At 57.0% G+C, this 27276-nt stretch overlaps 3 protein-coding genes across 4 annotated transcripts; 1 reads left to right on the top strand and 2 right to left on the bottom strand.

The window, feature by feature from the left end:
- Positions 1-344: 344 nt before the first annotated feature.
- CPLANE2 (ciliogenesis and planar polarity effector complex subunit 2) lies at positions 345-4244 on the bottom strand. 2 transcript variants are annotated; one of them, XM_048519558.1, is made up of 5 exons: positions 3722-4241; positions 3185-3337; positions 2523-2647; positions 2269-2405; positions 345-1747 (listed from the first exon to the last, which is right to left on the bottom strand). In XM_048519558.1, exons 1-5 carry the CDS (start codon positions 3825-3827, stop codon positions 1489-1491), a joined length of 780 nt encoding a protein of 259 aa, XP_048375515.1. In that variant the 5' UTR covers positions 3828-4241; the 3' UTR covers positions 345-1488. The 2 variants fall into 2 exon arrangements, with proteins under 2 accessions (XP_048375515.1, XP_048375514.1); XM_048519557.1 differs by having other exon boundaries at positions 2269-2647; positions 3722-4244.
- A 965-nt stretch (positions 4245-5209) lies between these two features.
- FBXO42 (F-box protein 42) lies at positions 5210-19594 on the bottom strand. The gene is made up of 11 exons (XM_048518691.1): positions 19416-19594; positions 15854-16013; positions 13338-13580; positions 12274-12390; positions 11191-11325; positions 10273-10426; positions 10067-10177; positions 9616-9712; positions 7768-7824; positions 6756-6872; positions 5210-6423 (listed from the first exon to the last, which is right to left on the bottom strand). Exons 3-11 carry the CDS (start codon positions 13561-13563, stop codon positions 5329-5331), a joined length of 2109 nt encoding a protein of 702 aa, XP_048374648.1. The 5' UTR covers positions 13564-13580; positions 15854-16013; positions 19416-19594; the 3' UTR covers positions 5210-5328.
- Positions 19595-20224: 630 nt separating this feature from the next.
- SZRD1 (SUZ RNA binding domain containing 1) lies at positions 20225-27238 on the top strand. The gene is made up of 4 exons (XM_048518693.1): positions 20225-20718; positions 22771-22820; positions 23665-23919; positions 24735-27238. Exons 1-4 carry the CDS (start codon positions 20668-20670, stop codon positions 24835-24837), a joined length of 459 nt encoding a protein of 152 aa, XP_048374650.1. The 5' UTR covers positions 20225-20667; the 3' UTR covers positions 24838-27238.
- The last annotated feature ends 38 nt before the right edge of the window (positions 27239-27276 follow it).

The raw sequence follows: 27276 nt of genomic DNA, 5'->3' as shown, positions 1-27276 counted from the left end.
AGGCCTCCCATCCGACTACTGGCCACCAGAGCTGACCCTGCTTAGCTTCTTTGAGATTCGAGAAGATCTGGCTAGTCTGGGCATGTGCTGGCTACCAGAAGCCCTTTGTGGCTGCAGATATCAGCAGCACCAACATCTTCAGCTTTGCTCCACCACGACGACAACTGCTCATCTGAGCCGGGCCACCGGTGCCACCCTGCCAATGTGCAAGATTGGTAGCTGCCCGTGAGCATATGGCGTTCTCTGTTATTGCCCCCCCCCCCCACACACACACACCAGGTGGAATAGTCTGCTGCCCAATGGGGTCAGGAAGACTCTCGCAGCACTGACACATTGCGAACTGAATTATTCAGAAGGTCTTTATTGTATTATAATGGAACCATTCAATAATAAAGGACTAAGGATTATCAAACTACAGTGTAGTTTCTGCAGCATTTATCATGTCATGTTAACACGTGTTCTTTGTCTCAGATTTCCTGATTCCTAAGCCTGTCATATTACTTACTAGATGTCCCATCTTGTTGATAACTGCTCTGAAAAAAAACCAGACGTGTGAGCTTCGGTGATTTCTCAGAGCAGCCTGGTGTCGTGGTTAAAAGCAGCAGATTCTGATCAAGAGAACTGGGTTTGATTCCCTGCTCCTTCACATGGGACAGTCACAGTCCTCTTGGGATTCTTGCAGCCCCCCCCCCCCCTCCCGTGGGAAGAGGAGCAGTTGGTGATTGTAAACAGCTTTGAGACTCCTGAAGGTAGAGAAAGCAGCATATAAAACCCAACTCTTCTTCTTGGAATGGGGCCAGTCTGCCTCCTCTCTCTCCCGGGCAATTGTCTCGGCTGGGGGGTTGAAACCAACTCTGCAAAAGCTGCAGCTTGTGAGCCCCTCTCCAACCCCACGGTGCACTCAGTAGGCAGGAAGCAGCTGTCCTCCTGTGAGGCTTCCCCAATCAGGAATGACGCTCTTGTAGCCCCCGCCTGCTGGGGGGGGGGGGTGTCCCAGCCAGAACAGAGGCCTGCCAGCCACAGACTAGTCCAACAATAAAGGTGCAATTAATGGGGTTCGAGAACACACATCCTTCTGCAATATATTCTTTCTGAGTAGGGGCATAACATTTACAGGTATGGTCAAACACCCCCCAACCCTCCATACACACATCTCGATGGAAAGCATCACATCCCCTTTCCAGCACGATGGCAGGAGGCTGGCCCTTGGCTCCCTGTCCGGGGGATGGGAGGGGGCAGTGGGAGAACACCTCCTCCCAAGCGTGACCTCTTGAAAAGGAGTCCCAGTCATCAGGCCCTGACATCAGGCCGAGACCAAGGTGGGACTTGCTCTGTTCAATCCCAGCCTACGGGTGATGCCCGATGTACCACAGAGAGCATGGAAACCTGTCTCTCCAGTCTGGTGTCAGGTGAGCGCACTTGATGGAGGTCACCATGGCAACCCTTCCCAGGCTCAGGCAAGCCCATCAGAACTTCCCAATGGCTATTCTAGGCATGGTGGGCTGTTCCGCCTGCTCCGGCAGCAGAGTCTTTGGGGCTAGCGCTTGGGGGGAGAAGGCCCGCTGCCTGCTGGTCCTGCCGCCAGAGGTGCTCAGCCAGCCCATTTAGGAGGTGGGCCACGTTCGACAGTCCAGCATGGCTGCCTGGGGCGTTGATGCTCTTTGCCCGCAATACCGGCAGGCCCCAACTGCGATGGAACGCAGCCACGTCGTGCTCTGTGACGTCAGTGTGTGCAAATTGGTCAAACCTGGAAAGAGGAGCTAAGGAGAATAATTTCTAGCCACATAAACACACGGAGCTGCCTTCGGCCAAGTCAGACCCCCCCCCCACTCCAGGGAGGGAGAGAAAGAGGTCTTTCTCATCCTCTGAGACCTGATCCTTTTAACTGGAGATGTGATGCAGGATCGTGCCTGGGACCCTTCGCATGCCAACGAGATGCTTCAGGGCTGGGCTCCAGCCCTTCCTTGTCTGAATCATGGCAGCCCCAACCTGGGAGGGGACTAAGAGCACAGAGTGGGGTTTTCTGCTGCCCCAGACTTTGGGGCCAGACCAGCTGGAACAGCGCCTTTCTAGATGGATACCTACAGGCAGCCATGGCCGTCTCAGCTGGTCAAGAGGGCTTCCACCTCTACAGGAATCAAGGCACTTAATGCCAAAGTGACTCTGAGCATGTCAGAAGTACCTCCCTCATCTAAAAATGTAAGAGCATAGTGCCGGTGAGCATGGGTAGAACAACTCTTCCCCCCTGCCCCCAGTGTTAAAGGATATTTAGTGCCAATGACTATTCTGACAGCATTCTTGGCTCCCTCAGCCACACGAGAGATCTGGCTTGGCAAGTCATCAAAAGAGGCACGGTCCGTGAAGGAGAACAGGAGGAGGAAGCCGTCCACTTTTTCGATGCAAGCCTGGGAGTTGGAAGGCAAAACGGGTCCCTCGTGGGACAGGCCCCTCACTCCGGTCTCCTCCCTGTGCAGCTGGGAGCCTCTGCCTGGCCCCAGCAGGCCCACTGCACCCTCGCTTACCGGCAGGATGTGATCAAACTTCTTCACCACGGACCCTCCGCAGTCCCAGAAGGTGAACTTGAAGAAAAGGGGCCTGCCGCTCTCACGCAGCTTGGCTGGCCAATAGACACTCGTCGTCTGGATCCCTGCAACATAACCAACCACTTCACAGGAACTGGACACCGGTCAGCACCACAAAACCGTGCTTGAAAACATGATAACAATCAACAAACTGCAGTGATTCTGCGGCTGCCATGAGATACAGAACACAATGCAGAATGGCACTGCATTGCCGTGCCTTTGGTTGATACTTGAGGATGTACTTTTTGAACTTCACAGGGTGCCCAGTTGAGCACAACTGTGAAAAATAAATCTATGCACAGTTCAACCCACTGGAATATGATCTTTTACCTCTTATGCCTTTTGAAAGCCTAAAACAAAAATATGCCCCACCAGGATTCAGGAGAGACTCTCCTTGGCTGGTCTGCCAAGACCTTCCCCAGAGCCACTCCAGGCCAGCTCCCTTGGGCAAAGGAAGCGGGGTGGGGGCATGGGAGGGGGGTGCTGTTCAGACCTCCCCAGCACTGCAAGCATCCTCTTGTGTCCTCTTCTCAGGATCTCAGTCCACCTGGGGAACTAAGGCCCCTCCCACTGCGGAATGCCCCCTCCCAGGCCCCCCACACCTGTTGTTTCGTGGTGTGCTGAGGGCACCTGCAGGCCGCCCAGAGAGGCCACCAAGGCTGTCTTGCCCACAGCACTTCGACCTGACACAAAGACCTTATAGCTGACGACATCGGCCGCTTCTTGTGGAGAGAGCACCGGCCTCTCGAGCAGCCCTGAGAAACAACAGAGAGTCATGTTAGATCTTTGGGGACTCAAGTGGAATTCCACATTTAGAACTGGAGCGTGCCTCTGAGTGCACACAGAGTGCGTCTCCATGGCGAGCGAATGCTGCCACCCGGACAGGGCAACCCGCCTCCTGCCGAGTCCAGCCGTCCTTCCAGCCTGCCCTTCTCTCCTCTCTCCTGGCAGCGGTGCATGAGGCTCCGGGCAAGCAGGCTTCCCAGGGCCCGGCCCGGCCACCGGCTCGGCACCGGGCCCCTCCCCCGCCTTCAAAGCCGCAGGAGGGCCAGGCTTCGCGTGGGGGCGGGGGGGGGGGCGGGGAGTAGGAGCGCCCCCTCCCATCCCCTCCCCTCCGGCTCTCTCTCTCTCTCACTCACCCCAGGGCCCGCGCTGGTTCCGCCGCAGGGCCGCGCCCAAGTACCGCTCGGCCTCCGGGCTCTTGTGCCAGTCCGGGTCCACCACGCAGCCGTGGGGCACCAGCATGGCCGCGCGCGTCGACGGAGCCCCCCGGGGACGCGCGCCGTGGCTCCCTCGGGACGGCCCCGTGGCAAGGGGGTCCACAGACGCCCGGGCGGAGGGAGGGAGGGAGGGGCCTCGGCGCCCCCCTCGTACACGGACGTCTCACGCGTCAGGACATCCAGACGTCCCCTCGCCACCTGCGCTCTGCCCCTTTCGCGTGCGCTCCTTCCGCCCTTCCTTCGACCGCCGTCATCGCGTCATCAACGCGCCCGTCCCTTGTCGCTCTCCCAGCGCCGCGTGTGCAGAGACCACGAGCGGCAGCATGAGCGGAGCACGTGCATGGGAACGGCCTCTGAGCACGTGCAGAACGCAGCCACGCTGGGGCCAGGCCTTTCCGCAGAACGGTCGCTGCCCCCCTCCTGCCCTTCCCGCCGTCACGTGGCTTAAAAGCCCTCCTCCCCGGCAGTGGGGGCGGTGTCCAAGTCCATCCCTAGGTCAGGAGGGCGAGAAGTCCCGGGCGGGGGGTGGCCTCCTCCGTCTCGGTGCAGCAGGACGTGCAACCTGCTCGCCGAGGGGGCCGTTGCAGGCATTTGGAAGAGAAGCCGCACGTGTGTGTGTGTGAGAATAAGTGACCAGCAGCCTTTGGTCGACTACAGACAGTGGTCCCCCCCCTCCGGTCACCGCTTAAGTGAAGTAGCCCCCCATCCCTCCACCACCCCCATACTGGTGCTAGCGCCTCGCCAAGCTTCTGCAGACCCAAGGAAGTTGACTTGCCAGGCCCTGGGGGCAGCTCCACAGCAGTTATGAAATTGCAGCCAGTGATTTTTATTAACAATCCCCCCCCCCTCCGGTTTCTAGAATAAGGAAACAGGCTCCGGGCAAGGATTGTCTAAAACTGTAAACACAAATCGGGGTGTGTGTGTGTGTGGGGGGGGGGGGAATTGTGAGCAAAGCTGCACCAGAGCATTGCTAGCAGCAGACAGCACATGAGCACACCCTGCCGGTCTGCAAGGGTCACGGTGGATGCCAGAGGCCGTCATCCCCGTTGAAGCCATTGGAGTGGGGTGGGTATTTCCTCTCCTTGCCAGATGAAGGAAACAAGCAAGGCCAAGGCCAGGTGTTTTTTTTGGGGGGGGGGATGTAGCCCTTGACTGTCTTTCTTCTGGAAAACATTACAAGCAAGGAAAGCATGGCTGAAAAGTGCACAACTACACCCTGGGCCAGCTGCAGACCCCCACCAGACCCCCCACACCCTTGCCCACCCCCACGTTCTCCCTGCGGGGGAAAAAGGTGCTCTTTGTCTGCATAGCCCCAGCCGTGTCTTGCCTGCTTCCCCACCCCCACCCCCCTTGCTTAACCTCTCTGCGAGGAGGGAGCTCATTCGGTTGGGAGGGAAGCACCGGGCGTTTGCTTAGATTCTTTTATTGATGGGAGGAGTCCCCAATTCACAGCCTGCCTGACAGTGTGCCCAGGAGGGGGCGGCGGTCTCTGTCTGTCTGTCAGGAAGAGAGCACTCCTGGCCGCATTATCTTTTTGCTCGCACAAAGTACAAGGCGTTGGTTTTGGGATAGTACTTGACGTTCTGCTTCTTGTCCATGAGGCCCCCAAAAATGATCAGCTCCCCCCGGCCTTGCACCACCGTGTGCAGGCTGGTCTCGGGCGGCCCGACCACGCAGCTGCCGTGGAACACTCTCCACTGGACACGGCCTTCCGCCTTGCTGTCCTTGACGTCCAGCACATACATCTGCATGGGCTTGCAGTTCAAGCTCTGATACAAGGGCTTGCCGACGTTCAGCGACTGAGGGGGATGATGGCCCAGCCGACGAGCTATGGGTGGCAAAGAGTGCCCATCCCCTTGGGCCGAGCTGGGGCGAGGGGTGGGTGCTGCCTCCGCAGGGCCTGAGCTCTGGCCCCCAGGGGACGCTGGAGAGCCTGCTGAGGGGGGGCTCAGAACTGCCAAAGCAGGTGGCGTTTTGGAGGAAAGGGCTTTGACTGCCTCCAAGCTTCGCCGCAGAGTGCCTGGAGAGACAGCCCCCGCCAAGGAGTTGGCGCCATGAGGCGGGGTGTGAACACCGTTGGTTTGTTCGGGGGGGTTCCTGACGCTGCTTCCAACCGTCCTGCTCTCTGTGCCGTCCAGCTGAGAAGGAACGGAAGGCAATCTGGGTTCCCAGTTCAAGTCTGCCAACCTCAAGTCTTTCTGGTCAGGGAGGGAGCCCCGCCTCGGTGCTGCAGAAACGCCAATCTTGAGGTCATGCCCTTCGGTGGCGGCAGGTGTGCTGGGCGACGCCACTTGGACTGGACTGTCCAATGAGGTTCCAGGCGATAAGAACTCGCTGCCATTCAGCACGGGTGAACTGTCCTCTCGGGCAGGCGAGAGACTCCCTTCCCGGGAACCCGAAGGGGTCTGCCGATGCACCCGCGGCCTCAGGGTTCCCCAGCGGCCATTCACACAAGGTACCTCGTCTGTGGTTCGAACTGGAGAGTGGGAACGGTATTCCCGTGTCTCAGGAGCCAGGGCAGGCGGTGTGGCACTGATGGGGGAGGGACGGGAGTTCAAGCTGGGGCTCAGGGGGGCTCTCCCACTGGGTGCCTGGCTGAAGACCACCACACACTGGCCCACCTGGAAGGGAACAGAGACCAGCAGAGAGATCAGAGCAGCTTTCTTCAGACTATGTACTTTCTTCGCTGGGCCGCCTCAGCAAGTCTCTAGCTGGGGCTGCCCTACAGGCTTGGGCAAGGGGAGATGCTTCCCACAAATTGCCACTGGAACCAGAATAGCCCAGTGTGACTGACAACCACAGGACAGCCTGTTGCAGAAACTCCCACCCTGACTCGCCATGAGGACTCAAAGCGAGGAGCCTCTGCCCCTCACACGGCTTGGTGAAGAACAAGAGAGGAACGGAGAGCCCCGCTGTGTGTGTGCTGCGACCTTCCTGCCTGCCTCTTACTTACCCTGCAAGCAGGGTGGCACCAGAGCTCAGGGGCCCCTTGATCTTCATTCTCCACCTTCAGGGGCTGCCAAGTCCAGGGCTCACAGCTCAAGTGCAGCAACCAGGCATCTTTGAACAGCTGCAGAAATGCCAGAGAGATTAGTGTGGGAAGAGGGGGCTGGTTTTTTTTAAAAAAGCAAGTCGCGTGTCTGGCACATGGACCTGTAGAACAAAGGGCTTGTGTGTGTGTGTGTGTCGGAAAGCAGAAAGCCGCAGCCTTGGCCCGAGCCCCCCGCCCCGTCTCCGGGCCTTCAGTGTCACCCACAGGCAGCAGGCTGCTTTTGTTTCTGGATCCGGAGAAGGCAGAGCTGTAGGCGCAAGGAATTTACAACATACATTTTTAGAAACAAGCCTGTGTTGGTTACACACAGTAATGCATCACTGTATCTCACAAGTCCTCCAAGGCTCTACAAAAAGTTTCAAGTGGGGAACTTCCTGGGAAGAATATTCATTCCAACCCCAAAAGGAAAAGACTCCAGCAAACCTCCAGCAAGCAAGCTCTAGCACTTTGCTCCGTCAGCCTGGTTATTTTAAAAACCATGATTATAACCCTGCTCAGAACCTGCCAAGGAGCAAAGGTCAGCAGGGCAGAAAGCACATGAGGAAAGCAAGAAGGGCTGGTTGGGAAGCCACCAGAGAACTCCTGGCTGTGCAGAAGGGCAAGAAAGCTCAAGAAATTGCACCAGGCATCAATTCCTGTTCAGGGATGACACAGAATCCTGGCTTGGAGGGGGGGGGGGTTGCTACAATCACACCGCAATGCCTTCCCCTCTCCCCCCCACCTCACCGTGCCCTTCAGGAACCTGACTGGCCACAAGAGGCCCACTGAGAGTCCCAGGTCCTGCCAAGGTTTATGGGCACCTGGCAGAAAGCTTCCAACATAAAGAACAGACAAAGCAACCTCGACCAGAACGCAGCTGAAACAGGAACGCCAGAGGGCCACGGATAGGATACACTTCTGGGAACCTACTCACCGCATTGGGACCACCGCAGCCCCCCAGGACCAGAATTGTTTCATCATCTATGACAATCTGAAGAAAAGGAAGGCACACTCAATGCAGATGGAATTGGAAGTCCTCCTTTTTTATTTTATGAAGTTCATATCCTGCCCTCCCCGGTCAGCAGCCGGGCTCAAGGCAGCGTCCACATGTTTAAAAACAATCCATTATAATAATTCCTACAGCTAACTTCTTCACCCTTTAAAAAAAACCATGGCAGTCAATATCACAGACCTATGGAAAAAGCCCCCTCTCACCTCAGAACACAAACCCCCACTCAAGAATGGTGCAAGCGCGGGCGAAGCTAAGGAGCAGGGGTGCTGCAAGCCGTGTGGATGGAGTCCGGATTTATGAGCTGCCTCAAGCAAAGGCCTGGTGGAACATCTCTGTCTTGGAGGCCCTCTGGGACCACTCAAGGTCCCGCAAGGCCCCAGCGCCAGCCAACAGAGTTCCACCAGGATGGAGCTGGGGTAGAGAAATCCCTGGCTCTGGTTGAGGCCGATCGCATGTCCCTGGGCCAGAGAATACCAGAAGGTTTTTAACAGAAGGCCAGAGCATCCTCCAAGGGCCATATGGAGTGATGTGGTTCCAGAGATACGAGGGTTCTAGACTGCTCAAGGCCTTGAAGGTTGAAACTAAAACCTCGAACCTGATTCAGAATCCCACCAGCAACCAGTACAGCTGCCAGAGCACAAAGGTGCTCTGTGCTGTCTCTCGCTGCTGCATTCTGGAGCACCAGCAGTTTCTGAGTCAGTCTCAGGGGCAGGCCCGCATAGAGAGAGTTACAGTAGTGTAGCCGGGAGGTGACCGTCGCATGGATCACTGTGGCCAGGTGGGGCGGGAAAGGTAAGAGGCCAACTACCCGGTGGTAAAAGGCCATCCTTGCGGTATTTGTGACTCGGGCCTCCGCGGATAAGGCTTTTAACAGATGCCGGTGTTTGTAGTGCTGCATCTTCAAATCTTGGCACCTGGAAACCCTCAGCCAGCCAGCCAGCCATCCCCGGCCCGGCCACAGGGCCTCCGTGTCTCTGAGGGATGCAGTCTTAGTCTGCTCTTTCCCAACCATCCAGCCCCGGCCTCCAAACCTTTTCCCCCATTTTTAAATAAAAGTTTGTGATTTTTTCTTTTCTTTTTATAACTGCTCCAAGCACTAACAACATTTCAACAGAAAGAAAGACAGAAAGAAAAAGAAAGGGCACTGGATGAAGCAGGAAAATGAGGCCACAGTCCTTCCGGGGCCCTAGCAATGACCTGGTCATTTGAAGGGGCGGAGTTACTGGCCTCTGTTGCATCTGCCCTCCCCCTCCCCCTGGCGGAATGTCTCTTATTCCCCACCCCCTAGCCCTGTTTCTTTCCCCAGCTGAAGAGCCCAAAGCCAAAGGGGCCTCTGGGCCAGGATCAGGCCGCCTCTCTTCAGCAGCCAGGCAACTGCAAGACATGTGGAAGGCCTCCTGCCACCCATGGTGATGGACTGTGCCTCTAGACCTCCACCCCTCCCCTGGACAAGCCCCCTCAGCTCGGGCTGGACCCGCACTCTGGACCCTGGAGGCTGCTGACGTGGTTGACCTTGGGCTCATGGAGCAGGGAGGCTGCGCCCCCGGGTCCCGTCTGAGCTGGCCGGCAGGTCTGCCTCTGGTTTCTTCCGGTTCTCTTTCTGTGCAGGCGCTGGTGGGGCAGATGCCTTAGCCAGAATCAGCACACTGCGCCCCCCCCGCCCCCGAAACTCTAGGCTGGCAGCCACACATTCCTTTCCCAGAGTGACCAGGGACCAAACCCGGTGCACTTCAAGGGCAAAGCTTGTGCGTGTGCGTGTGTGTGCTGTACCTGGGACTGGCCTCCACGGGGGTGAGGGCTGGGGCCGGAGACGGTTGGCTTGGACCAGGCCCACTGCTCCAGATCCAGCACCCAGAGTTCGTTGCTCCTATGAGGAAAAAGCAGCTGCCACCACTGCCAATAACACCCCTGCCCTCCCGCAGCAAGCAAGGCCCAGTCACGCTGCAGCCGTTGCCTCCCACCATGTGCCCGCTGCTCTCGCTGGACGTTCCCTTCCCTGTGACCACCCCGCTTCTGGCAGCCTGGACACACAAGGCTGCTTCTGATGGCCGGTGCCGCCCATCCGGCCCTCTCTCCCCACAGCCTTGCCCCACCCTCTTTGAGGTGGCAGGGCAGCGCTTCTTTCAGTGGGGGCCCTGGAAAAGCCATCTGTTGCTTGCATGGCCCAATAACACCATGGGCTTCAGCTGAGTGGCCCAGGCCACAGCAGGGGAAGACTTACATTTGCCGAGACCCCAGAGAACCCCCAAAGACAATCATTTTGTCCTTTATCACACAGGAGGAGTGGCCAGCCATGGGAGGGGGACCGTGAGTTGTCACAACACAGTTCCACCTGGGGAAGAAACGAGAAAACAGACACAAGAATTCTCCCCGCCAGGTGAGATGGAGCTGGCTTCCACCTCGGGCCCCACCCACACCACCTCTCACCAGTTTTTGGAAGGTGAATATGTGTGGATTTCATCAAAGAACCTCTCCGGTTGGTGCAGGGGGTACGGGCTGGGCCGCGTCCAGCCCCCAAAGAGCACCAGCAAGTCCTTGTACACCACCAGAGTGGCCCCAGCCTTAGGTGAGGGGTAGGAGCCTGCAGGGGGAGGAGGAGAGGTAGGCGGAGCCCCACTCAGCCAGGGGCAGGCATCGCACCCTCCGCACCGCATTCCCCGCCCCCCAGGTCAGAAGATCAGGACCAGAGTCAGGCGTTCCCCTCCCCCCACCCCAAACATCTGCACTCCCATCGGCTACAGGTGAGCACACATGCCAGTTTGCGAGGTGGGGGCAGGCGACTCACGATTCTCATCTGGGTAAAAGGAGGATACTCAACCTTCCCCCAGCCCCCCACCCAACTGAGCTATTTTCCAACACGGGGCTCTGGCTGAGAGAAGGGCAGGGGCTGCGTCTATTCCCTGCCCCCCACCCTCTGCGGAAGCTCGGCAAGCCAAGTAAATGGGCCACAGAAGCATGCCGGGGGGGGGGGGGTCTCCACAACTGATCTCCCTGCTCCCAAAGCCTCGGGGGGGGGGGGAGCCAGAGAAAGAACAACAGGCAGCAACAGCAGCAGGCCGCTTGACTAAATGCTTTGCCTCTGGAGTGGTGGGGGAGGTGTCCGTCTGGGGATCCAGTCGCCTTCAGGGGTGCCCTCCCCTCTTTGCTCCCAGCGCCGAGGGACCGAAGTGCTCTGGGACACAAATGGAGGGGCCCCCCCCATCCCTCAGCTCACTTTGGCTCATATGCAACTCCCAGCTGGCAGATCAATCCTGGTCCTGCAGGGGCTGGCTTTGTGTAAACCTGAGAGCCGTCCCCACCCCCACCCCCCACAACCCGCTGGTGCTGCCACCCAGTTCGCCTGACCTGAGGCCAGTGGGCGGATCCACTCCTTGCTGTTCAGGTCCAGCCTCCACAGGTCATTGAAAGCAGCATTGCAGCTGCTCTGGGTGCAGCCCCCAAAGACGTACATGGACTGGTTGGCGTCATAGTAGCACGCACCTGCAGAAGAGCAGACAGAAGCACGGGCCCGCTAGCACCTCCTTCCCCTGCCGAAGGGGCGGAAGCAAGGGCATCTCCGGCAGATGGCTGCCAGGTAGGCAGGCCAAAAGCCAGCTGCAGAGAAAGGCTGCGTCCCCTGGCTTGACGGGCCCCTGCACTGAGGACCACTGTCTTGTACATGAGGGGCTGGAGTTTAGGAACACCCTGCGGGCGCACGCAGAAGATGTGTTAGGGTGTGATGGCTATCCCCATGCATGCTGGGACCACTGCAGGTGCTTCGAGCCTTTCCAAGGGAGGCTGCCACTCCGTGAAAACACAAATCCCACCCCTCTCCTCAGAGAGGCCCCGCAGGGGCAGAGGACAATCTGCACAGCCCTGAACACAGCCAGTCTGTTTTGCAAGGGTGCCACGTGACACTGCCTGCCCACCCCGCCGTCAGGGGTCCACCTGGGGAACGCTCCCTGGCCGCTTGCCTGCAGGATCCTCTTATTTGCCACAGGAGAGCAGCAAAGACCCTCTTTGATACTCCTGGCTCAGATTCCTCAGGGGCAGACACAAGCTGAGCACCTCAAACTGCTACAGGGCAGGGGAGAGAGGAGATCGAGGTCCCAGCAGAAGGGCAAAGGCCGCGAAGAAAGCCCTCACAGCTGCCAAGGTCTTCAAGAGCAGCCAGCAAGCCAGCTGTCTGGAGAAGGCCTGACCACAGCGCCCTGAGGAGTGCCTCTGCTGTCTGGACATGGCTGGCAACGGCTCTAGACTGAGACCTGCGAGCAGCTCCCCCATGAAGTGCCGTGGCAGGGCCTGCCACTCTGGCAGGGGTTGCTGACACTGGACAGAGGTGGGCAAGTGTTTGGCCTGCCACTCTTGACCAGCCACGGCTCTTGTGCAAATGAGCCGGGTGGGCAGAGTGAATTTGCCCACATCCCCTCCCCCAATCAGGAAACTCACTGTGTGAAAAGCGCTGAGTGATGGGTGTGCCAGGGTATGGGTACGTGCGACTCTCCCACTGAATGTTGCCTTCTTGGACTGCCTTGATGAAGCCGTGGTAACACTGGTGGGCCACACCTGCAGGACACAGCAAGCCAGAGGAAGCTGGGGCACCCTCCACGCATGGCAGGCGGGCTGGCTGGGGCCAAGTTGGGAGTCCCTTCCGTGGCCCCTGTCACTTCAAGCCTCAGCAGACGGCTACTGCCCCTTTGGACTCAATGTCCAGCCTCCTCCTCCTCCCAGTGGGGAAGGGTGAATGGACTTCACAGCACAACTTCTGACTACAGGCGCCCCCCCCCCCCCTTCCCTCAGGAGTCAACCCAGGAGTCTCACCTGCTCCTCTGACAGGCAGTGGCTCACCCAGGGCCAGGTGGAGGTCTTTCACCTCACCTCCTACCCAGTGCTTTTCCAAACCGGAGAGGCTGTGGGCACAGAACTGGGGCCCTCCTGGGTGCCAAGTGGCTGCGACAGCACACAGCTGGCTCCAGGGCAGGGAGTGTGTGCTGCCTCCCCTCTGCACTCTGGGGACCTCTCCTCTGAAGCTGCCTTCTGGCAAACCAGAGGCAGCAGCTGCCGGCAGTTCTGGAGAGAGGTCCTCTCTCTGTAGCCCAGGTGCAGAGGGAGGATGCCCACTGGCAATGCCGCAGTCCTTGGGGCAGGAGTCTTCTTTTGGCCACGATCCTGACCGCTCCTTCCATGGGGGGGGGGGGCTTAGATTTGGCAGTTCTTGCTCTTTCTGTGACTATTTACACGCCCCAGCCCCAGCCGCTCCGCCTGCCGTGCCCCCTTGAAACCCTTCCATGTGCGAGCCTTCTGATTCTGCTGGCACAGGAAGGGGCAGGCAGCACGTGGAGCCCTGGCACCGAGTGGGCAGAAGGCGTCTCTCTCTGCATTCAGAAGGGAGCGAATCCCGCAATGCGGAGGTCCCTGTCCTGCCCAGCCCGACTGGCACGGAGCCGGAGGGCCTGCTGGGGCTTTTCCATGGGGCTCCCCACGCCAGAGTTAACCGACGGTGGCACCAGTACCTTTGATCAGCCGATACCACTGCTTGCAAACGAGTGCTGCAGTTTTGTGCTCCTGATAGGGCGAGAGGAAGGACAAGATGTACTCCAGCACCTCTTCCGGCAACTCCAGCATGGACCGGATGTGCTGCCCCCTGGCCTCCTGCTCCGTGCTCTCCTCCGTGGCCACAGCTTCCTCCGAGTCCACGGCCATGAAGCTGTCATCCTCGCTCTCGAAGGAGTGAGCCATGGCATTCCACCGTGCCGCTGGGGGGGGGGGGGGAGCCACATGTCACACTTAGCAGATGATAGAAAGGCACAATCACTGGACAACACTGCCCTTTGCTGATGTGACTCCATTTCCCCCAAAAGGGGCCTGAGGAAACGGGAGGATGCTCTGGTCTTTGACAGTTCTCCACAAGGTTTCCCCCCCTTGAAAATAGCACCCAGCTGCAACGTGGCCACCCTCTTGTGAAATGGAATGGTGAACAGCAAGCAATCTGGGCATCCCAAAGACCTCTAATGGACCACGTCCCCTGGGCTCAGAGAGCTTGGATTTGCCATCAAATGCAGCAACTGGTGAACCACGACCCTGCACAGCTCCAGCGGCCTCATGCAGAAAACATCAGTTTGCCGTCTGACACCCCAACCCAAAGCCTTCACTGGGCCTCCGATGACGAGGAGTGTGTATGATCCATCAGATCATGTATTTAACAGCTACGGGCAACTCCTCGCCCAGTTAGTCCAAAGTTTCGGGCTTGGCTATCATCAATATACAAATGACACCCAGCTATATCTGCTGATGGAAACCCAACTGGATTCCATACCAAATGAGCTAGCCTGTTGCCTGGAGGCCATGGTGGGACGGTTGAAGCACAGTTGGCTGAAACTAAATCCACCAAAGATGGAGGTACTGTGGCTGGGCCAGGGAGGTTTAAGGTTAGGATGCCAGCTGCCAAATTTTGATGAGGTGGAATTGATACCCACACCTACCGCAAGAAACCTGGGTGTGACTTTTGACGCTCCTCTGGAGGCCCAGGTCACAAAGACAGCTGGGGTGGTATCTTGCCGTCTTCCCCAGGCTAAGCAAATGGTACCCCATCTGTCTTGCCTTGACCTAGCTGCTATGATCCATCCTACAGTCACCTCCAGACTGGACTACTGAAACTCCTTCTATACATTTGAGCTACCTTTGAGATTGTTCCGGAAACTTCAGCTGGTCCAGAATGCGGCCATGAGGGTTCTTTCAGGAACACCTTTAAGATCTCATATTCAGCCTGTACTTCAACAGCTGTACTGGCTACCAGTTGAATGCCAGATGAAGTTCAAGATTTTGGTGCTAACCCTTAAATCCCTAAATGGCCTAGGGCCGTCATACCTGTGGGATCATCTCTCTCAATACAACCACCAGAGATCAATACACTCCACCAGAAGTGCTCTGCTGGTGATCCCTGGCCCTAGAAGTATCCGGCTGCCCCCAACTAGAGCCAGAGACTTTTCATTTCTGGCCCTCTGTCAACTGAGCTCTGAAGGATTCAGCTCAATTCAACAGGACCTGTAGGGATGAGATATTCCACCAGGCCGAAGGCTAAGGCAGCAGTGGTTCCTTGATTGCTGACCCCCTTACCCTCTCCTAACCCTCTGTATTCTCTGTCTGTCTCTATTTGTTCATTTATGGGATTTAGTTTGTTTTCTTATTGTTGTTTTAGGTCCCCCTCCCTGTGTTGATGAAACAGCACGGTCATATTTGAACTGTAATATTAAGGTGGCGGTGGGGGTATTTATTGATGGGCTTGTCATTGGCTTTACGAAAGATGTATTTTTTTGTATTGTATTTTGTACTGTAAGCCACCCTGAACTCGTCTTCGGACAGGAAAGCTAAATTAAATCTCTCGTTCGGCCAGCAACTGCTTAACGTTGTTTATACAACTGTATGTGATGTAATTTTTTCACTAAATAAGTTCAAAAAAACATTAGCTTTCTTGGAGTGTGAGCCAGCACAGCATTTCTGTGGGCGCAAGGAAAGTCTCCCACGATGCCCTGCTCCTGCAAACCCTCCCGCCCTTTCCCCCAGGAGCAGGACTTCAGGGGGCATTTCAGGCTGCTGCAGGAGGGGGAATGAAGGGAAGTTGTGCTCCACTTCAAGAAGTCTTTGCACCCAAAGAAACATGGTACCGAACACCTTTCTTTCTCCAGGCTAAAACTCATTCCTGCAATCAGTAAAAAGCCCAGCTAGGGTTGGGGTGGGGAGGAGAACTCCCACCATAACCTTTCATGAGAGGTTAGTTGCTCTGGCCTCTGGGCACTGGACACTCCCACCAACTGACTTGGAGAAAGCCCCCACAGCCTCCAGAGTTGTTTTGAGGCAGGAAAGAAGCCCACCACTTGCCTCGCCTTGCCTGCTACATAACCACCTGGTTGGCTTCTCTTTCCTGCCTCTGAAACCTCAGCAGACCATTGGGCCCTTCAGTCCAGACCCCAACTAAGAAGAGAGTCTCTGGAGATGGAGCGTGTAGCCCTCGTATACACAAAAGACTTACCCTGAGGTTTGGTGCTAGAGGTGGCTGCTGTTGACACCCTGCTGGCCGTGTTGCACCTGAACTAGTGAGACCCGGGTTCTAACCTTTGCTCAGATGTGACGCTTGCCAAGTTGCCTTGACCAAGTCACAGTCATTCACTCCAATCCATTCCAAAGGGTCACTGAAAAAAAACAAAAGGGGCATCAGCTGGGAATGTGACGGGCTCGGAGAAATACATGTACCTGTGAGGCAGGCTGCAAAAATTAAAGACCCGTGTGTGCTTGGGTAGCACGGGATCAGCAGTGTGCAGCTCCTTTTCAAATATCAGGTCCATCTGCAATTTTTCCTCTAGAAAACCAACACATTTCTCCTTTTATATTCCATAGATATGCCGAATCATAGAGTTGGAAGACACCTCAAGGGTCATCCAGGCCAATCCACTGCCATGTAGGAAGACACAATCAAAGCATTCCCGTGCCATGTTGTTAAATCAGTAAAATAAGTTTAGTTTGGACTCCCCCACTCCTGCAAACCCAGGGACTTTCCCATGGCTTCAAAACTTCCAACATTTTCATATCTCTAGTAGAAGCCCAAGCAAAAGGGAACAAGAGGCAATTAGGAACAGCTCAAGACAGCAGGATTTTTACTGTGCGGATCCGCTGGGCAACAGGCACAGCCCACTGCTGTGGAAGAAGGAGCAGCTGAAACCGCACCCCTGCTTGCCCACCTGACACAGCAGCACCGTGGTCACGCAGTCACGCAGACCCCAGCATATGGATTATCACAGACCTCACTCTTCCTACATAGAGGGCATCTGCCAACAATAGCTCAGCTAACTGTCACGGTCAACATTATTATTACTACACATGGTGAATAAATCCTGAGTCTTTGAAAAGAGAAAATATTTCACAGCTTTTCAGTGTTTTCTCAAATGTCCCAATTGCCCTACCAGAAAACTGCAAAAAGCCTGGGGGAAAACACCCCTCACTGATTTTTTCCTCAGACCTTCGTATACCTGGGGGCAGGGGGAGAGTTTTACAGCTCCCTCAAGTTAGAGCAGGCCTATGTCACAGGGAGTCCAGTCCTGGACCAACATGGATACGAAATCCCTCCTCTCCCCCCCCCCCCACTCACCAGAACAAGGATTTTTAGCCAAGCAGAAAACATCTTTTTTAGCTGAAGCAAAGGATCAAACCGAGGGAGCTCAGATCCCCTGCCTGCCTGCAAGGGCTCGGCAATGTTTTTGGCATTCAACGGGGCAGCTGCACAAGGGAAGTGACTCCAGGATTCCCAGGCCCTTCTCCCGAAGGGAGCGCACATCATGCCCTGGCATCTTACTCTTTGTCTTGAATATAAGGGCAATGATGAAGCTGACATCGGACACTCTGGGGCAGCCAGAGGCTGTGCCAAGAGGGTTTGGTGCTGGCCCTGTAGAGGGGCAAAAGCATGCTCCGACATTCATAGCCTGAGGAGAAATGCCTTAGGCCCCTGCAGGGCTGGATTCCTTCTACTTGGACATACTGACAGGCCCCGTCAAAGTCGGCAGCTTGGAGGTTCTGTGGAACAGGCCCCAGGTTTGTCAAGCATTGACATCCATCTGGGCATGGCTTTGAAAACTCCGCTGGTGGAGAAGGGGTTCAGCTCATCCAAGGAAACCAGTATTAGGGGCCAACTTAGCAAGCTGTCTCTTGGAAGGTTCTTTGTCTGAACACTGGAGGGGAGCAAAAGGGGCAACCAAGACATTTAGGCGTACCGAGCAACCAGAAGAGGGTCAATCCATCATTGGCTCTGCCAGCTGTCCCTCGAGCACCAGAGCAGCCCACACAGGCCCTCCCCATTTCTCTGCTTCCCAAACAAGAATGTCTCTCGGGTCCGACTCAACAGAGAAATGGCCAGCCCTATGGTTGTTACTTGCCGTCAGGTGTACAGTCAGGCCCATTTTGAACTCACTGCAGACAAGGGCAGGATCACATTCACACTGGCAGCCTGGCCCCAACTGCCAGGCTCTGAGCACAAAGCCCCGCCTTAAAAGGTAGCCAACCACCCAACATCACAGCCCGCCAGCCCCAATGCCCAGGAACTTCCTTTGGAGAACTTCAGTGGGAGGGGAGGATGCCCTGCAGCTGCATCACAGCCCTCCAACACAGCGGCACTCTGGAGTGGAACATGAAGCTAGTCCAAGAGCATGAGTGGGAGCATGCTTGAATCCTCCTCTGCCCACAAACCATGCATTCAACAACCACCAGGCTCACAGTCCCCATCATGACTCTACTGGTGTCTGCCTAACAGAACAAGTCTCATCCAGACCATAAACAGATGCAAAATGAATTTCAAGAAAACACCACTGGTGCTCAGGAAGCCGATGGATTACTCCAGGGCCAGAGTTGCCATCAAGCAGGCACAGGTTCATTTTGCTCTGCTTTGGTGGTTCCGTTTCTTCATCTGCTTGCAGCAGAGATACTGCGGAGTCCATTCCTGTCGGCTGCTTGCCAAGAAACACACAGCCTGATAACCAAAAGACTGTCAACTTCCCTACAGTGAACTCCTTCAGCAGCTGAAAGGACACTAAGGCGTGAGCTGGGAGGAGAATAACAAGGAGACAGCGACAGAGAACAGAAGGCAGGCATGGGCCAGGGGGTCAAGCCCTCCGCCAAAGCACCCGCAAAAGGCCATCCCCCCTTCGTGCACGTAGTGAGAAGCCAGCCCAGTCGCTAGTTCAGGTCAGGGAAATGCAACGATGGTGGTTGCTGACTTCCAACCCCAGTTTCCTGCTGAACCTGCCCACTGTAGTGAGGGTGTTGAGGCGAAGCAGGTTCCCACACTCCACTATGGCCATGCTTATTTAGAAGAGTCATTTGCTTCACGGAAGTACGCTTGCAACTGGAGGTGTGCAAATGTTATCCCAATTTGTGCCAGTTCTCTATGCTACAGTGAACTCTTCCAAAGCAGCACAAACTCCCGAGGTTACGGTTGCTTTTGCTAGACCTTCAGCCTATAATAAGAAAAAATCCATAATATTTACAAAATTTTCTTGCCCAAAATAGATGTCTACTCACCACAGATAATGTTATGATACTATTTACAACACTGGCATAAAAGTATAATTCAATGGAACAGGTTTAAAAACATACATAGGAATCACCCCCCCCCCCCGCGACCGCTCCCCCGCCGCACCTTTGGCCAGTCTCTCCCTGGCTGGGCACACCTTGCAGGGCGGGCGGGCGGGCGGGCACCGTGGAGCCCGTGAAAGACGCAGCAGAGGCCCCATCCAGCCCTCCCCACTCTCCCTCCCCCGCCCCGCCGTGTCCTGCTCCGTCCCCGCGGGCAGAGCAACACGCCTCGCCCCCGGGAGGGGAGGGCAGGCAGGGCGCGCCCCTCGGGCCCCTCCGCCCCGCGCTTCCCAGTAAGCAGCCCCGCCGCCCCGGGACAAAAGGGCCCTGCCGCTGCCGGCCTCCCCGAAGCGGGCCGCGGGGGAGCAGCCGCCCCGCCTCAGCCGCCCGGGAGGGGCGCGGACGGCGCAGGGGCCCCGGCAGCCCCGCCCGGAGGACCCCCCTCCCTCCCTCCCTCCCTCCCTCGAGCTCACCTCGCCCCTCCCCGCCTAGTCACAGCCCTTCCGGTGGGCCGGGCGGCCGCGCAGCCAAGGACCAGCCGCCTCCGCGCCGAGACCCCCCGGCCGCCGCCGCCGCCGCGGCCGTCATCTTGCCGCGGCCGCCGTCCCGACCGGAGGAGGAGGAGGGAGGGAAGGGGCGGGGCCAGGGGCGGTCGGGAAGGAGCGAGCGAGCGCTCCCTCTGCGCATGCGTGCGGTGGGGACCTCGGCGACGCGCGGTATTGTCCCGTCAGAGGCGAGGGGTCACGTGACGCTCTCCTCGGCCTGTGGGGCCTCTGGCGGGGCGCCTGCGTCTGCGGCAACAGGCAGACCGGCGGCCTGCTCGGGAGGGGCTCGGCCGGTGCACCGTCCCGCTGTGCTTTGGGAAAGGCGGCGAGGAGGGCCGCTCGCTCATATCACAGCGTCGAGACGACCGTCCCGCCCCCACGAAGGGCGGAGGGCCCGGCTGCAGGCGCTCCCGTGGGGCCGGAGGTGGTCTCGGCGGGAGCCTCTGCGCTCAGCCCGGGGCCAGCGGCTGGCTCTTGCTTTCAGTAAAAGGGCCTTTCAGTCTGGTTTGCAGGTTTCAGTCCAGAGAGCAGAACTCGCGCTCCCGCGCTGGAAGCCTGCTGGCTGCGGTGTGCCCACGAGGGGCACCGGGCTTGACAGGCAGGCGGAGAGAGACCTGGCGGCGATGCCACGTGTGGCTCGCAGCAGCAGCAGCAGGGACGTCGCTCTTCTGGCGCTCGGAGTCCAGATTCCCTGACTGGGTGTCCAGGAGGCGACGTCCTTCGGCCCTAAGGGGGGAAAACGGGGGTGGGGGACATCTGCCTGTCCCGAGCAGGGCAAGGATGCGGCCTGCTGGCAGCTGCCTCTTCCAGGGCGAAGGGGGGCGACCGGTCTTGCCGGGTGAGCTGCCTGCCCGAGATCCCTTTTCTGCCCGGTACGGGGCCGCCGTTCCTTGTCGCATTCCGAAGGGAAACGGCGCACGTGTGCAGAAAGGGCCCCCGCGGTTGGGGGGAACGAGCACGTGCGGCCCCCACGGGCAAGAGGCTGTCTTGCCTGCGCACGCGTGAGGAGGCCCGTCGGTGACAGAACAGAAGTGCGCATGCGCCGGAGAAAGGCCGGGAAGAAGCGTCTGCGCATGGGCGTGTCGAGGCGGCCTTCTGCTGAGGTGGGGGGGTGCTCCGGCGGCTGGGAGCGGCGCGCGCGCATGCGCGTTAGGCGGGCTGGCGGCAGAGGGGCATTACAATGGAAGATGAGGAGGTCGCCGAGAGTTGGGAGGAGGCGGCCGACAGCGGGGTGAGCGGGGGGGGGGGCGGGCGGGGGCCTCTCCCCCGGGGGGCCGGGAGGGGGGTGGGGGAGAGGCGCGCCCCGCCGCTTCGGGCCTCGTCCCTCCTTCGGCGTGGAAGGCGCTGAGGCGCCGCAGGCTCGAGCGCGCCTGGTAGGCCTCTTAAAGGATCCGTGTCCTCGGCCCTCCGAGCGAGCCCCGGCCCACGTGTCTGCTCAGGGCCCGCGCCTCCTCCTTCGGCCCCAGGGGCTCGGCGGGGCCCGGGAGAGCGGCGGAAGCCGGGCGGGGCCGCGCGGGCTCCTCGTGGGCCAGGCGGCCTCGGTCCGTGGGCACGGCCCCGCTGCCGGAGGGGAGGGTGGAGCGTGGAAGGTTGCCCCCTCCTGCCTCGGGCGGAGAGGAGGAGGAGGAGGCTCCCGGGAGCCGCGGAGGCTCTTCTGCGGAGTCGGCCTCCCGGGGCAGGCCAGGCAGCGGCCGCCGGCTGGAGCGCCTGTGGGCCCGGGCCTCTGCGGGCTCCCTGGCGCTCCCTGCGTGAGGCTGGCTGGTGGCCCCTGACACCCCCCCCCCCCCGGCGCCGCTTGTTCTGCCGGCCGAGGGCTCAGTCTCTCCAGCCGTGCCTCGGGGGAAGGGGGCCGGGCGGGGGGACCGGGCGGCGCTTCCTGCGGGGTCCAGCGGGGTTCTGAGGGCCATGCTGGGCCCCGCAGGGCGATGCGGCTGCAGAAGCTGCTACCGGCCCTCTCGACTGACCCGCGGGGCCAAGGAGGCCAGCCTCCCACCCGAGAGCCAACCCGGTTGGAGGCCCCAGTTGGTGAGGAATGCCAGCAGTTCGGTTACTGGCTAGAGCTGCGTGGAGGGTGCCCATCACCCACCCACTCACCCACTCACTTATGGGGCTAAGCAAATGACTGAAATTACCTTCAGTTTATTCATGTTCTTGCAGGGACTTAAGACAGACTGATTCAGGAAAGGACTATTATTATTTTCTTTCTTCATCCTTTATTGACATTTAAATAATACAGACTAAACAAAATTAAAATAAAAGCTCACAGTAGTCTACTTCTTTCCTTTAACAACTGCAGAGAGCCTAGCAACTGTAGCAGTAGTCTCAGCTCATGTAACAAAAACTGGATAATACTATCCTTGTTCGTAAGATTTTTGGAACAAAGTAAGGGAAGGAGAAAATTATTGCATAGTACTGCATGCAACTGGCAGTCCATAATGACAAAATATATTGTGTCGAGAGAGCTTGGGGAACATGGACATGTTATTTCCTGCAGAGGGATCCTCTGGTATCTTTCAGTCAGTACCTTTGAGGGAAGAATATTATATCAAGCTAACATAAAACCTACAATGTGAGGAATTATCTAAATTGTGGAAGTAATGAGGTTGATAGTTTTAATGCGGCAGGAGAACAAGTGGGCGGTTGAGCAGGGAACAATTTTTGATATCCCAGGTCAAGCTCTAAAATATGCGTGACTCATTTGAAAGTGCAGTGGAGTCGATCTAAAGTCCAAAGTGTCAGACTCTGGTTTCGATATTGGAAAACCATAGGATACTGTGGGAATCATTTTTCAGATGAAACATTAGGGAGTTTCAATTTGCTGTAAAGTGGATCGTAAGTCAGTTTTTAAACGAAATCAGCCAAGCCTTACATTTTAGGAGATGTTGACCCAACTCAGCACAAATGACAGAGTAGGGCTGACATTTAGGAACTCCTAGGAGCTGGTGAAAATAATCTTCACGTTGTTGTTAAATGGGAACACTATATAGCAACTGCAATAGAATTTTGGCTTGAAGATTTTAATAGCCAGGCCAAATTGATTCCCTTTAAGAAAAAAAGAACTGTTTAATTGATGCAGAAGAGTTTTTGGCCAAATTTACAATTCTGGCCAAAGAATTGGAGTATGATGCAGCCCCTGCCTTGGTTGAATTCATGGTGCTGGTTATCACCTGCAAAGACCTGAATGCCCTCGGATCCACATTCCACACGATAGCCTTAGATGACTCTCGGTTTGCACCTTTTTCTTAATAGTGTTCTTTTTTGATACGGTTGTGTTGGCTTATAGGAAATAGACCGGCGGCTGGAAAGGAAACTGAGAATCAAGCAAAAGGAGAGGTGAGGCTACTCTGACCCAATTCTGAATGGGAATGACCTTAATGCGTCCGATGAGTGCCTATTACAGTGATCTGGCCCCAGTTGCTGGAAGGTCCTTGGGCTTACATAAACAAATAAATTGTCTCCTGGGGCCAAACTGAAATAAAATAGATGAATGGTAGTGTGTGTGGGGTGTGTGTGTGTGTGTATGTGTGTCTTCCATTCTGCCCTGGAGGCTTGTCTGCATTTCATTCCGCTGGGTTCAGGCTGGGGGGCTGCCTTGACTTAGAAGAAGAAGAGTTGGATTTATATCCCCCCTTTCTCTCCTGTAAGGAGACTCAAAGGGGCTTACACACTCCTTTCCCTTCCCCCCCCCCCCACAACAAACACCCTGTGAGGTGGGTGGGGCTGAGAGAGCTCAGAAGAACTGTGACTAGCCCAAGATCACCCAGCTGGCGTGTGTTGGAGTCCACAGGCTAATCTGAATTCCCCAGATAAGCCTCCACAGCTCAAGTGGCAGAGCGGGGAATCAAATCCTCCAGATTAGAGTACACCTGTTCTTAACCATTACACCACTGATGCTCTCCGCCTCGCACCTCCTACTGGGCGGCTGAGGCAGAACAGCTGCTCCCCCTGCGGCCTGCTTTGGGGAGGCCGGCAGCGGCAGGGCCCTTTTGTCCTGGGGTGGTGGGGACTTACTCTGCTTTGTGTTGCACTGGGAGGAGGGGGGTTGCTGGGGATGGGATGCTGGCACAGATGTTCTCCTGGGGCCCTTCCAATACGCGGTGTCTGTTGCTCGCTGCCTGCAGTTGCATAATCTGTGCCACTAGTAGTAAACTCTCTCCCTCCCTGATCCTCTTGACAGCGGGAAATCCAAATCTCCCCCTAAAGTGCCGATTGTCATTCAGGATGACAGCCTTCCCTCAGGTCCTCCTCCACAGATCAGGATCTTAAAGCGGCCCACGAGCAACGGGGAGTTCAGCAGTCCTCATTCAGCCAACCGGCCAGCTTTCCAGGGGAAGTCACTGGCCCAAAGGGAGGCGGAGTATGCAGAAGCCCGGAAACGAATTCTAGGCAGCGCGAGTCCTGAAGAAGAGCAAGAGAAGCCTATTCTCGACAGGTGGGGAGCATGAGGTTTGGGGGCAGTGGCTGGTGCTGCTGCTGGAGGGGCTTTCCTGCTGGCCAGTGGGCCAAACCCAAGAGGTGCCATGGTGGTGCTCCAGGCGGTTTGCCTTCTGGTGCTTATGCCTGTGGGCAGCAGCCGACCCTCTCTCATTCACACCACCCTGGACTTGAGTGGGATGCCAGCTGCCTGCATGTCATGTTATCCTCTCCACACTGAGCGTAGCCTCCTGCCACAGTGCCATTTCCTGGGCAAGCCATGTGGCGTGGCGTGGTGGCTGACTGCCAAGGAGCAATATCTCAGTGGCATCGTGAGACAGTGTCCCCAGTGGGAAAAGCACCTGCTTTTTCTTAGGGAGGGGGAGGAGGGTTCACTCTCACTCACCCTCATGGCCCCAGCGTCAGTGGTGGCATTCTGCTTGCTCTTGGAGGAGATGGAGGCTTTCTGGCCTGTGACTAGTTACTCCAAGGGAGGCAGCTGATGATTTCTCCAGTGCCAAGGAAGGGACTGATTGTGGCTGGGTATCTACTTGGCATGCAGCATCTCCAGATTAAATGATGGTCTGGCTCTGCAGAAGGCAGCTTCGTGGATCTTTGGGCACTGATGGGCCTCTGGGGAGACTAGAGCAAACCTCTGCTCATGGAGGCAGGTCTTTCTCTGAATCCAGAGCTAGGAGGCAGTCTCAGGGGACAGCCTTAGGCCCTGCATGAGTGGTGGGATGCTGGGTCAGAGCAGCAGGAGTGTTTCTGTCTCCTCCTGATCTGGCGCTGGCACGCTTGGTTGGTGAAAGCTGCTTGTGTGTTCTCCCGCAGGCCCACGAGGATCTCGCAGCCAGAAGATGCCAGACAGCCCAGCAACGTGATCCGGCAGCCGCTGGGGCCAGACGGTTCGCAAGGCTTCAAGCAGCGTAGATAGGCATGGGTGGCCAGCTCGGCGGCTCGAAAGTAGGGCTGTCCCCCAGCCCGGATTGTGCTACTGCAGCAGCGGACAAATGGACTGGAGCAGGGAGGCCCCCCTTCCGGGGTTCCTTGCACTGTGACCCCCTTTGCTCTGCCAACTGTGCCCTTCAACCCCCTGCACTGTGACCCCACTTCACCCACTGTGATTGGTGCATAGAAGAGGGCTGTCCCAAGGGAGCAGGGCAGGCTTCTCCACAGAGTGTGGGGCTGCACACAGTGCGGCTGGCCAATGTTTGCATCAACAATAAGGACTGCAGCTTTGGCAGAGGGGCTCGGCTGGGATTGGGAGCGAGAGGCGGGGGCTGCTTCTTTAACCATGCATGTTGGCCCATGTTGCTTTTGGGACAAGTTCAGTTAACATGGGGTGGGGGTGGGTGGGAGCTGTGCACAAGTTGTTGTTTGGTTTTGGAGAACTTAATGGTATTGAAGCCAAAAGTGCATGAGAAGGCGTGGGGGAGGGGTGTTAGAATTTTAACTAGTTTCTCTGAGAAGCGGCAGTTTGTAGATTTCCAGGGAGAGAAAGCCTTTTTGTTGAGCTTGTGCCGGGGCTGATGGGTGGGACTGGGCATGCCTGGTCCTCATCCAGGTCCCCTCTGCTGCTAACCAAGTGGGATGTGGAGTGCACGGGAGCTGCGCCTTCACCCGAGGCACACCTGCCACTTGCCTGGAAATATCCGAGCTGGTATCAGCCTGCTGGCCTTTGTGGCTGAGGGTGAAATGGAACCGGTTGCATTTAGGGAGGGGGAGGATCAGCTGGTGCCCCCTTGCCTGCTTGCGCTTCTTCCAGGCACTGGGGTGGGGTCGGCTTGGTGCCACAGAGATGGTGAGCTAGGAGCAGATGGGTGAAGTCCCACGGGTGTTGGGCAATGCTTGTGTTGGCCAGGCAGGTGGGATGAGGCAGGCTGGACCTTGACCTTGTGGCTCCAAGGCGGTGGTCGCCTCCAGAAGTCACAGTAGGATTCAGGAGAGAGCAGGAAGCCACGTTCCTTCTCATGCAGAGATGGAGCAGAGGGTCAGACCTGATGCTTGCAGTCAGCCAGATAGGATTGTGAGAGATCTGAGGGGCTCCAGGCAATCTGAAAAACACCTGGTGGGAATTGGTTGCTTTAACTTTTGTCTCACCTGGACAGCAGAAATGGTGGAATTTCCCTTTACTGCATCAGGAAGACCAGCCTTTGGCCTTTTCCCCTGGCAGCTGGAGGCAGATTTCCCTGGGAGGCTGGCAAACCTCTGCACGGTGCAAAGTCCCATGGAGGCCTTTCCTTCGCCCCTCTAGGGGGCTGGGCTCTCAGCCTCCCCCAGCACCACCTTCACATGACCCTGGGCCAGCTGACTTCACTGGGTTTGTGTGCCTGGTTTCAGAGGGCACCACAGGTGTACAAGCATTCAGTTAATGGCAGGCCCGTAACCTTCTCTTAGACTGAAATGGAAATGGAACTTTGCCTGAGTCGGGTCATATGGGGTGGGAGCAAGGGAGAGTCTCTTTGTACGTCTGTCTGAGACTTGTACAAAAATATTGCAAAGTAAATAACTGGCTGAGGAAAATCAACAATAATAAAACTACCTGTGTACAAAAAGTAACAACGTGATTGCCCGTGGCTCTGTTTGACTTGAGGCCCTTTCTGGATCTTTCAGCTGAGCCCTCTTGGCCAACGGCAGGACCCTTCGTTCAAAACCAGCAGCAGCTTCTGCAGCTGCTTCTTTTCTTCCTTGGAATCGTGGGGGACGCTTTGGGGTGTTTGGGGGTTTGGACCCTCTTCCTCCAGCCTCATTTCTGTCTTATGCTTCTGGCTCTTTCGGAGGGACAGTAATTCACTCCAGTTAGGGTGGCAAGGAGAAGATAAGGCCAGAAAATCCCCAGCGGAAGAAAAAGGGGGTAGTGTGCAGGGAATAATGGTGTGAGCAATAATGGTGTCAGTCACCATGCCTTTCCTTAACTCTGCTTGGGTGGGCAGTGTCCTGTCCAGCTGCTCCTGCTGGCTACTCCCAGAAAAAGCGCACAGCCTGCTTGCTGCCACTGCAGAAGGCCGTTGAGAACGTTGCTCCTCCACCAGCAGAGCCATACGGGAGGACCCTGCAGGCCTGCAGGCAGGCCGGCAGGGTCCATCGAGCAGTCTGCCTTCCAGGACTCTTTGGAATGGGTGCCCAGTCCATTGTTTTGTTCAGCAAACAGTGTTGAAATCAGTTCAGAGTCCACTTAGGGTTGGGGGGGAGGGGGCGTGTTCTTAGAGACACTTTAGGATTTGTGTGTGTGTTTTCACAAGGCAAGGAAGTAGCCACATCAGCATATGATCATTTTAAGTATGCAGAGAAACATTTTATAAACTGTATTTTAAATAAATGTGTTAACTTTTGAATATGCAGCCTCATGGTTATTCGTCTTGTGAGCCTGACA

Source organism: Sphaerodactylus townsendi, linkage group LG16 (genome assembly GCF_021028975.2).
Source record: "Sphaerodactylus townsendi isolate TG3544 linkage group LG16, MPM_Stown_v2.3, whole genome shotgun sequence".
In the NCBI taxonomy this organism is placed as follows: domain Eukaryota; kingdom Metazoa; phylum Chordata; class Lepidosauria; order Squamata; family Sphaerodactylidae; genus Sphaerodactylus; species Sphaerodactylus townsendi.
Note: the sequence above shows the minus strand (reverse complement) of the source record. Positions and strands in the feature narration are given on the sequence as shown.

Coding starts and splice junctions, on each gene's coding strand:
- CPLANE2 (XM_048519557.1), bottom strand. CDS start 3,827: ATGCTGGTGCCCCACGGCTGCGTGGTGGACCCGGACTGGCACAAGAGC. Junction 3,338..3,721: donor GAACCAGCGCGGGCCCTGGG/GTGAGTGAGAGA, acceptor GTTGTTTCTCAG/GGCTGCTCGAGAGGCCGGTG. Junction 1,748..2,268: donor AGAATAGTCATTGGCACTAA/ATATCCTTTAAC, acceptor TCCTCTTTCCAG/GTTTGACCAATTTGCACACA.
- FBXO42 (XM_048518691.1), bottom strand. CDS start 13,563: ATGGCTCACTCCTTCGAGAGCGAGGATGACAGCTTCATGGCCGTGGAC. Junction 10,427..11,190: donor GATCCGCCCACTGGCCTCAG/GTCAGGCGAACT, acceptor CTCCCCCTGCAG/GCTCCTACCCCTCACCTAAG. Junction 6,424..6,755: donor GGTGCCACCCTGCTTGCAGG/GTAAGTAAGAGG, acceptor GTTCCCTTCCAG/GTGGGCCAGTGTGTGGTGGT.
- SZRD1 (XM_048518693.1), top strand. CDS start 20,668: ATGGAAGATGAGGAGGTCGCCGAGAGTTGGGAGGAGGCGGCCGACAGC. Junction 22,821..23,664: donor AGAATCAAGCAAAAGGAGAG/GTGAGGCTACTC, acceptor TCCTCTTGACAG/CGGGAAATCCAAATCTCCCC. Junction 23,920..24,734: donor GAGAAGCCTATTCTCGACAG/GTGGGGAGCATG, acceptor GTTCTCCCGCAG/GCCCACGAGGATCTCGCAGC.